A 10,499-nucleotide genomic window follows, 5' to 3' on the forward strand; every position below is an offset into this window, starting at 1 on the left:
AAATAAATTTAGTAGTAATTCTGCAAAAAAGAGGAAATTATAGTCATTCTTAAAATGACAAATATTTATTAATTCCAAATTTATACACTGCTTTCTTTCTGTATTCTTCTTCGTTTTCATTTTGTAATCTTTTTAGACTTATTTTGAAAAGTAGGTAAATTCAACATGTGGTACTTACATACTTCCCATAACTAAGTTGAAGAGACCCCTGTATGAATATTGTCATCAAATTTGTAGCTATGACATGACCATTACCTGACAGTGTAGCAGTGATTGTAAGATTCCATTGATTTTAAGATGCTTCTTGATTTTCAGAGATGGTAAAAATTTGAGAAAAAATATGCTCTTATAATTGATGACTTAAGTCTATGCATTTATTCCAGATTTCTTCTTTTAAAAGCTTTAAAAAGTATAGCTTTCTTTTATAGTCTGTGTGGTTTTAATGATCAGGAATTGATTAATCATTTTCTTGGCCTTGCTAATAACCTCAGTTCTACACCATTGTGCCTTCTGATTGTTTCCTTGCTTGTCAGCTCTTTGACCAAAAAGTAGTGGTCTGGTGAAAATAGGAACCAAGGCTAAAATGAAGCTTTGGCATACCAGGTTTATTGCATTCATATTTATTTACCTTTTGTTATCCTCTAGTTGGTAGGGTTGGTTATATCTGTTTTGACATAAAGGAAATTTAAAAGGTTAATAAGTTCCCTGACTGCTTTGGATAAGAAAACGTAAAGGCTATCTTAAACAACTGGATTGCCTCGTGAATCATATATACATAATACTAAACCATACCTTCCTCCTTTTCCATACAGATCACGGTTGGGCTGCCAAATCTGCTTGACAAAATCTATGGACAATATGACTGTTCGAGTGCCTGAAACAGTGGCTGATGCCAGACAATCCATCGATGTGGGCAAGACCTCCTGAACTAGAACAAATAGGAATATTTTCATGGAATTTTACCTATTTTTATAATTATTATTTCTTAATATCATTAAATGAGAACATGGATGAGTGGACTTCGTATTATGACTAGCTTTACTATTTTAATTCACCTCATATAACTACTGAATTTTGTAGTTCTTGAAAGTATGCAATTTTTATTTTGATTATATTACAAAAATGTCAATCAAATATTAGAAAATAGTTAATGTGATTAAAAAAACTGACATTTTTTTCCTTATGTTTGTTTAGTGACTTTAGCAAAATGTTTTCATATAATCTCATCTGTTTACCTAGAAGATAGGTTAAAAAAAAGATATTATTCTTGTTTGATGTGGGTGAAGGCAGAGATCTAACGGGCTATACCACTAATTAGAAAATCTGTACTAGAACCTGTGTCTTAGTACTATAAGTTATATGTTCAGACTGAAACTGGAGAAATTATGACTATCTTATTTATAGCAGTAGTTAAATATGATTGTATATGGACAAAAATATTTAATGCTCAGTTAACTGCTTAACTTCAAAGATAGTTATTAACCTTATAAATAAATATTTCCAAATTTTGATTGTGAAGTTTTAAGTCTGAACATAGGCATTATAACACTGTCAAAGAAGTTTGATCTATTGGATGTGTTTATTCTTTTCTATTCTGAGAAGAATGGCTTAACTTTGTAGTCTTTGAATACCATGCTGATTTATAAATCTCTGCCTGTAACAGAATGGAAACCTTATGAGTGAATTATGTGTCTCTGTCCTGAGCTGGAGAAGGGAATGAGCTGGCTGACATATCACACAGCCCCAGGTGGCGCCATTCTCTCACACAAGGATGGGGCTCCAGGGTGAGCCGCCTGTGCTGCAGTGTGTGTCAGTCCCAGGAGGGAGGGAGTGGCCTGAGCACCACAGATTGCCAAGTATGTGTGGAAGACATTTGTATCCTTATCTTTACTATAAATAAATTCATAAAAGTTAACAAAGGGGTACACAGTATGGTCTCTGGAAGTATAATAAAACTTTAACTAACTTGGACTAATTGTGAGGAAGAGCAGAACAAATTAGTAGAAAAAAGGCGAATTACAGAACAATTGAGTTAGCTTCATGTGTATTATTGCAGCTTGATTATTTATATAAATACTCGTCTAGTACAATGCTTGACATACAGCATTGTGTTAGGCCCATTAGGGACTAATGAACAAAACAAGCAATGTCATCAGGGAATTCACATTTTATTAGGAAAAGGTAAAATATGTATGTATGTGCAAATAATTTACTTGAACTAAACTGACTAGTTCTGGAAAGTAAGATTTTCAACTGATTCATATGTAAAAAGTGATTAGGAAGAACTTGAAGTATCTGATTTTCATTTGATGCTTAATAACTACTGAGTATGTTTTTGTTTTTGTTTTTTTGAGACAGGATCTCGCTGTGTCACCCAGACTGGAGTGCGGTAGTGCGATCTCAGATCACTGCAACTTCTACCTCCCAGGTTCAAGTGATTCTTGTGCCTCAGCCTCCTGAGTAGCTGGAACTACTGGCACGGGCCATCATACCTGGATGATTTTTGTGTTTTTTGTAGGGACAGGGTTTTGCCACGTTTCTCAGGCTGGTCTTAAACTTTAGAGATAAGTGATCCCCCCACCTCAGCCTCCCCAAATGCTGGGATTACAGGTGTGAGCCACTGTGCTTGGCCATAACTATTGAATGCTTTCTATGTAGAGTATGCTTGTCTTAATTTTCTGTTGCTATAATAGAATACCACAGACTGGGTAATTTATAAAGAAAAGAGATTTATTTGAGTCGTGGTTCTGGAGGCTGGGAGGTCCAAGAGCATGGCACCAGCATCTGCTTGGCATCTGGTGAGGGCCTTCTTGCTGCATCGTTACATGGTGGAAGGGCAAAAGAATGTGAGTGAGAGCAAGAGAGCAAAATGATTATCTTTTTATCAGGAGCCCACTCCTGACTTAACTAATCCACACCTGAGATAAAGGCATTAATCCATTCATGAGGGCTCTGCTCTTAAAGGAGATCACCCCTTAGAGGACCCAGCTTTCTATGCCATTACAGTGGCAACTAAATTTCAACATGAGTTTTGGAGGGGACATTCAAACCATAACGGTGCTATAATTTTAAAGTACTTCAAAGCCAATTTATTCCTTTAATTAGCTTCAGTATTCTTGTCTTTGTGTGTGGATTACTTAACCTCTCCTTCCAGAGCTACTTTAATGATTATATTCAACCAAAGCACTCTAAAATTTAGAGTATAAATTGTCTTATATTTCAAATTAGAAAAGTTCAAATAAATGAAGTTAAATTGTGTTAGTATAGAAAACCTTCTAAAATTATTAAATGGAGGCTATAATCTATAATTGGTTTGTATAAAGGTGATTTTTCAGTTTGAAAAAAATCCTTCTGTATTTGATGTATGTGTGTTGTAGGTAAATGTGTTCATTTATCTATTGCTGCAAAACAAATTACCCCAAAGCTTAGTGGCTTAAAACCAGAATCTTATATTATTTCAGACAGTTCCTATGAGTCAGGAATTCAGAGTACAGGGCAAGGATGGCTTGTCTCTACTCCGCAATATATGGGTCTTAAGCCAGATGATTCAAAGGCCAGGCTCTGGAATCATCTTCAGGCTTATTCTTCATATGACTGGTATCATATGTTGGCATCAGCAGGGGGGTCTAGGAGGAGATATTGACTGGAACACCCACACATGGCTTCTCTGTGTGGCCTGGACTTCCTCACAATGTGGTGGCTGGGTTCTAAGGGCAAGTATCCTCAGAGGAGCATGCATGCCAGGCAGAACTGGATCCCCTTTATGAGCTGGTTGTGGAAGTGACACAGAATCACGCCCAACTATTCTTTTCATTAGAAGTGAAGCACTAAGTCTGGCCCATCATTCAAAGGGAGGGGTTTCCAAGTATTTGGGGCTATCGCAGTAACTGTTAACTTATTGGCCCTTGATTTCCTGTGAATATTGGCCTTTTAACTAACAGTGTTCTAAACTTCTTAAGAGTAGCTAGTTTTTTCTCTTATATTTGAAAGATTCTTGTGTCTGCTTTATTATGATGGCTCACTTGTTTTATTCTGCAACTCCCAACATTTTCCTTCTTGACTATTGATTTAAATGAAAAGAAAAAATAGTGGGCTCCCTTTCAATGCTATATAATTTTTTTTACCTTTTGCAGCATTTTTCCACCAAGAAAGGCATCTTCCTTTGGTTTAGAGTTCTATGTAATTATTGGTTATGTGCTAATACGTAATATTGTGTTTGGCTTTCACAGATCAACCTATAATTACTTAAGTAATTCAGAACCATTGAATTAATTTCTTAAGTGAGCCATTGTAAGGAATTCTAAAACCTTTTGCCTTTCACTGTGAAAATGTTGTCTAATTTTTCTGTCTCGAAAGACAGCTTTCCTATTTTCGTACTAGCTATTTAAGTATCAGATGATGATCCATGTAGTCACTTAGTGGTCATTCAGCAGTTACTAGAATGATTATATTTACTTGAATAATTGTTTTCTAAGAGAGACTTTGACTCTTCATATGTTTTCCCAGCATTTATTTTTCTTCTTTTTCACAAGTCTTTTAATTGTTTTTCCTTCCTGAAATTTTGTGGTAAACCACATTTTGGATCAGCATTTGTTAGATGGCTTTCTTATTTATAGCACAACTTATTCTATTTAAAAAAAATAGGAATAATTTTATATTTTACATTACTAAAACTTTATAAAGTGTAAATAAACCACAGTAAGACATTCAAACATTACATATAAATTTTGTTTTCTATTAGAGAAATATTGAAGAGTAGAAATATGATCTTTGTTAGGCAATGACAGGATTCTTTTAATGTGTCAATATGTCACATGACATCAACTTACTTTTATAAGATTTTTTCTGTTTATAATTTCTAGAAACTGAAAAATTAGAAAATCAGCTGGCAGGAGGAAGGCATGATCAGTAGCAGACACAAATACATGTGGCCATAATAGAACAGAAATGAGGAGTTAAAGGATAATTTAAATCTACCAGAAGCAGCTTCTGAGGGGAGTTGATAGAAGGATCTTCACGGTGAGGGGGCATCACTGCTGCAGTGACAGTTACAAATAAGCTAGCTAATAGACGTCAGTTTCCTTTTTCCTTTGACTCCCATTTGCTTATTATCTAAGATACTTTTTGTCATTTCATTTGTAAAATTGATTTGATAGTAATATGAAATTAAGCAGAGCCTTTTGCTTTTCTGGCTCCCTTGCTTACTAGCCATTTCTGAAATCATCAGCACTCAGCTTGCTTTACCTCAGTGGCCTATTACTCTCTTATCTGTCCCATTACTCTGCTTCAGGCTGCCCTTTAGAGCATTTACTACGTATGGCATATGTAGTACTTACTCTGTCTAGCAGTTAGCACATCAGCAGTTTTCATCCGTTTTTTCCTGATAGAATAGCACTTACTTTTTTTTTTTTAAACAGAGTCTTGCTCTCTTGCCCAGGCTAGAATACAGTGGCATGATCTCTGCTCACTGCAAACTCTACCCCCCAGGTTCAAGCAATTCTCAGGCCTCAGTCTCCCAAGTAGCTGGGACTACAGGCGCCTGCCACTATGCCTGGCTAATTTTTTGTATTTTTAGTAGAGACAGGGTTTTACCATGTTGGCCAGGCTGGTCTCAAACTCCTGACCTCAAGTGATCTGCCTGCCTTGGCCTCCCAAAGTGCCGTGATTACAGGAGTGAGCCACTGCACCCGGCCAGTGCTTACTCTTTTTTTTTTTTTTTTAATTTTGTTTTATTTTATTTTTTTAATTGCATTTTAGGTTTTGGGGTACATGCGAAGAACATGCAAGATTGTTGCATAGGTACACACATGGCAGTGTGTTTTGCTGCCTTCCTCCCCATCACCTGTATCTGGCATTTCTCCCCATGCTATCTCTCCCCAGCTCCCCACCCCTCGCTGTCCCTCCCTATTTCCCCCCAACAGACCCCAGTGTGTAGTGCTCCCCTCCCTGTGTCCATGTGTTCTCATTGTTCAACACCCACCTATGAGTGAGAACATGCGGTGTTGATTTTCTGTTCTTGTGTCAGTTTGCTGAGAATGATTAATGCAAATCAAAACTACCTTGAGATACCATCTCATGCCAGTTAGAATGGCGATCATTAAAAAATCTGGAGACAACAGATGCTGGAGAGGATGTGGAGAAATAGGAACACTTTTATACTGTTGGTGGGAGTGTAAATTAGTTCAACCATTGTGGAAGACAGTGTGGCGATTCCTCAAGGACCTAGAAATAGAAATTCCATTTGACCCAGCAATCCCATTACTGGGTATATATCCAAAGGATTATAAATCGTTCTACTATAAGGTCACATGCACACGAATGTTCATTGCAGCACTGTTTACAATAGCAAAGACCTGGAACCAACCCAAATGCCCATTGATGATAGACTGGACAGGGAAAATGTGGCACATATACACCATGGAATACAATGCAGCCATCAAAAACGATGAGTTCGTGTCCTTTGTAGGGACATGGATGAAACTGGAAACCATCATTCTCAGCAAACTGACACAGTGCTTACTCTTTTTAAGAATAAGGACTTGGTTTTGTTCAATTTTGTAAATGCAATGTCTATCATAGTATTTAGCCCACAGTAGATATATAGTAAGTATTTGAATTAATCAAATCCTGGTCTTACAAGGAATCTGCTTCTAGCATTTGGTTCTGTGGCAGTCACCTGTTATGGATGGGACTACATAAGCTCAATATAGACCAATGTACTGAGCCTGCATCCTAATTAACAGGAGTCAGGTTACATGGGAATGTTTTTTTGAAAAATGAGATAATTTCCACTGCAATGAAAAGGACAGTGTTCAACTTCTTTTTTTTTTTTTTTTTTTTTTAACATATCTTGGAGGAAACTGCCTTCAAATGAGCTGAATGCTACTTTTGATCTTGTAGGTCAGTGGTTCTGAGGCATGAGTGCTGAAGGTCCTAGAGGTGGTACATGTACTCCGCATCCTTGCATCACGTGGTTCTGCCATGTTCATGCCTCCAGATGAGTGTTCCTCCATCACTTTGAAGCACCTGGCCTCATGCATTCTCATAGCTCTTAGTGACTTCTTACCAGTCTTAGGCTTCCCATGGATTCTAATGAAGATTCCTCAAGGTATGAGAAAGGGATAGGTGGTCCACAGAATATTCTCTTCAGGCCAGCAAGCCAAAGACTGAGAATTACTGATTAACACTTTTCTTAGTATTTTTGAATTTTAACCTTTTTCTTTCATACAGCTTTATTTGTTTCTTATCTGAACTCTAAGGACTGAATGGGCCTCAGAGAGATAGCAAAGTCGGCTCTCTTACGTAGTAGGGGAAAAGCATCACATTTATCATTTGAAGACCTGGATACTGTTTAAAAATTATCTGAAAATTAGAAATAAAGAACTGCATGTCTCTTCAAAGTTGTATACAGAGGATTGTCTAACTGGGTCACTGAAGGATCACTTGATGTTTTAGGATGGGGATTAGCAAATTATGTTGTGTGGGTCCACTCCAGTCCACTCCCTGTTTTTTTGTAAATACAGTTTTATGGGAATACAACCATGATAATTCATTCCTTATTGTCAGTAGGTGCTTTCATACTACAGCAGCAATGTTGGAAAGTTGTGACAGAGACCATATGGCCTATAAGGCCTAGAATATTTGCTGTCTGACTCTATGCAGATAAAGTTTGCTGACTCCTGTGCTAGGGGAAGGTAACTTTGACTTACTGTGTACTATTGATTAGTACTCAAACTCTCTAAACTTAGATGTTAGCTTAGAAAAAAATTGGTAAGTTGCAAAAAATTTCTCTTTGGTAGGGAAGGTAACCCCAAGAGTTAATGGTTTTCTTGCCTTGAAGGGCATTATCCAGTTTCGTATCTCTGCAGTCTTATTACAGCATTCTTTTTCTGATGGACAGCATGTGCCAGTTTCTGATGTCCTTCTTTGAGCCACTTTTGTCATGCTGCAGGTCCCTTCATTAATGAATTAAATAAATCTTAGACACATGCTCACTATATATTCCTATGAGAGTCTTAATTGTATGAGGAATTATATACAGTGTCTCCTTGAGGCTCGGCAATGCTTCTTGAATGTAGTCATTTAGCCTTCTTGGCCTCAGGTTACTTCTCTGTTCAGTGGAGATAATTATACCCAGTATCTTAGCCAAATTACCGTCTCACCCAAATAATAATTGGACATAGTTTTGTAATTAACATAAAAGATGTTATGTTTATGAAACAGTTTTGTTAACTGCAAAGCACTATTTGATTGTGGATATTGTTTCTTGAAAAAAACGTAGATCTTAGGTATTAAAGCATAGGTAGACGTCTGTAAGGTGTGAATTATAAACAGATATTTGATCCTTTGACTTCTGCATTCAGAATAGTTATTTTTAAAAAACATATAAAGGCCTTTCTACTCTTAACCCTAACCACTCATCTGATGAGTGTACTGAAAATAGAAGTGCTTTTTGCAATATGTCAGAGAAATATTCTACTGATAACCACCCATACATGAAATGTTAAAGAAGTAGTTATGAGTTGGAAGTTTCTAGGCTATAATCAGAAACGGGAGCAAATGACAGAATACAGCTGTGCATTGTTTGGAAGTGGGTTGGAAAGAATTCATTGCCTCTTTAATTGAAAAAAAGCAAGGAGTGATACTAATCAAAGGAAAAGAAGGGAAGTTCTCATAGCTGAAAATGGAACTATCAGTTGTTTGCTTTTTAGAGGAACATCAGTTCTTTGAAACCCATACAGTTCCCTGTAATATTCCAAAACAAACTGCCATGTGGAAACCTGTTGAGAAAGGAATAATAGCATGCTACCCTACTCCCAAGCCACTAAATTGAAACATACATGCAAATTTAATGTATTTTTTTTAATCAAGCTCAGAAAAAATATTTTACATGTTTTTTTGACAGTCCAATCTAATTTTTTGAAGTATGGTCATTGGGTAGATCTTGCCCAATAGATAAACTATTCTTTTTTATTTATTTCATTTTATTATTTTTGAGATGGAGTCTTGCTCTGTCACCCAGGCTTGACTACAGTGGCACAATCTCAGCTCAATGCAACCTCTGACTCCTGGGTTCAAGCAATTCTCCTGCCTCAGCCTCCCTAGTAACAGACTGGGACAGGCACCTGCCACTATGCCTGGCTAATTTTTGTATCTTTAGTAGAGACAGGGTTTCACCATATTGGCCAAGCCTATCTTGAACTCTTGACCTCAGGTGATCCACTTGCCTTGGCCTCCCAAAGTGCTAGGATTACAGGCATGAGCCACCATGCCCGGCCAATAAACCATTCTTTGAGCACAAGCAAATATACTTTGGAGAAAATTTTAATAATCCTGGAAGGGCTACATTCAACCTAATTCTGTTGTGGGGCAGAAGGCAGCATGCTCTGGCTGCTCAGTGACAACCAAGTGAAATTGCCAAAAAAAGATTCTCATGCATACAGTAACTTAAAGTGATGCAGTCTACCTAAGATCAGATCTGAGTTATGAAATCCAAAGTGACAGCTCCTATAGTCTGTTAAAGTCCAATTTGTTGTTATTTTCCAAATGCCTTGAGTACTTGATGTAGAGTAGGTGGCCAATAAATACTGGTTGAGTTTCTTGAATTAATCTTTTATGAAAAGATCTACTTTGCTCATCTCTGTGTCCCAATAACAGGAGCTTGAGGAGAAGGAGAAAATATTGGGTTAGAGCTTTTGATTAATATGTGTGATTATATTAAATGGATTTGCTAAACCAAAAAGAGGAAAGCAAAACAGTTAAACCAAGAGCTCTCGAGGTTAAAGTCTTGTGAGGAGTAATATCATCACCCTAAGCTTTTAGGATATGATGACATAAGTTTTCAAGTATTTTTCTGTCTGTATTGCTTTTGTAAGTTGGTCAAATTCTTCAGTTCTTTTAAGAAGACTGCCAGTATTTACAAAACTGTTCATGTCCACTGTGGAGTGGACGTATTTTGACCTAGCACTCACCTCTCTCGGCCTCTACTTGTATGTCCTGAGGTGCACTGCAAGGTGGCTACACTTGTAGGATATAGAGTCTTTTTTTATTGTAGAGGACAAAAGAGAGGGTGACCCTGGGAAGCTGACTTTCCTGGCTTTTCTTTCCTTCACCAGGGACTGAAACCTTTGTTCAACCATTATGCCAGCTCTCAGTCAGCCATCCTGTTACTTTTGCGCAGTACTCAGTGCACAGTCTTGGAGCTCTTCTGCAACCCTGCCGAACCCCATCGTTTGGAGGACGTGTCCTCATCTTGATGTAGCTAAAGTATACACCTCAAAATGCCCATCATCAGGCTCAGAATCAATGCTGAGCAGCAGGATAACAGCTGATCACAAGGCATTAGATTATGAAATGACCTGTTGGCACTCTTCTGTCTCTATTATTACCCAACTTTTTAATGCCACAAGTCCAATTTTGTGGATCAGCTATAGCCTTCCAAGACAAAAGTTGTTTGGAGAGAGAGCAAAGGAAAAACTGAACAGGAAATAAGTAAGCCA

General features: G+C 37.4%; 1 protein-coding gene across 1 annotated transcript in view; it reads left to right on the forward strand.

Moving 5' to 3' along the window:
- The window catches only part of FDX1 (ferredoxin 1), a 36,125-nt gene extending 34,202 nt beyond the window's left edge, over positions 1-1,923 (forward strand). The window contains exon 4 of the mRNA XM_021671114.2: positions 813-1,923. Coding sequence (XP_021526789.2) covers positions 813-927 — 115 coding nt within the window. The 3' untranslated portion in view covers positions 928-1,923. The remainder of the gene's footprint in view (positions 1-812) is intronic.
- The last annotated feature ends 8,576 nt before the right edge of the window (positions 1,924-10,499 follow it).

This window comes from Aotus nancymaae, unplaced genomic scaffold (assembly GCF_030222135.1).
Source record: "Aotus nancymaae isolate 86718 unplaced genomic scaffold, 86718_ANA_hifiasm-v0.15.2.pri h1tg000012l, whole genome shotgun sequence".
Classification (NCBI taxonomy): domain Eukaryota; kingdom Metazoa; phylum Chordata; class Mammalia; order Primates; family Aotidae; genus Aotus; species Aotus nancymaae.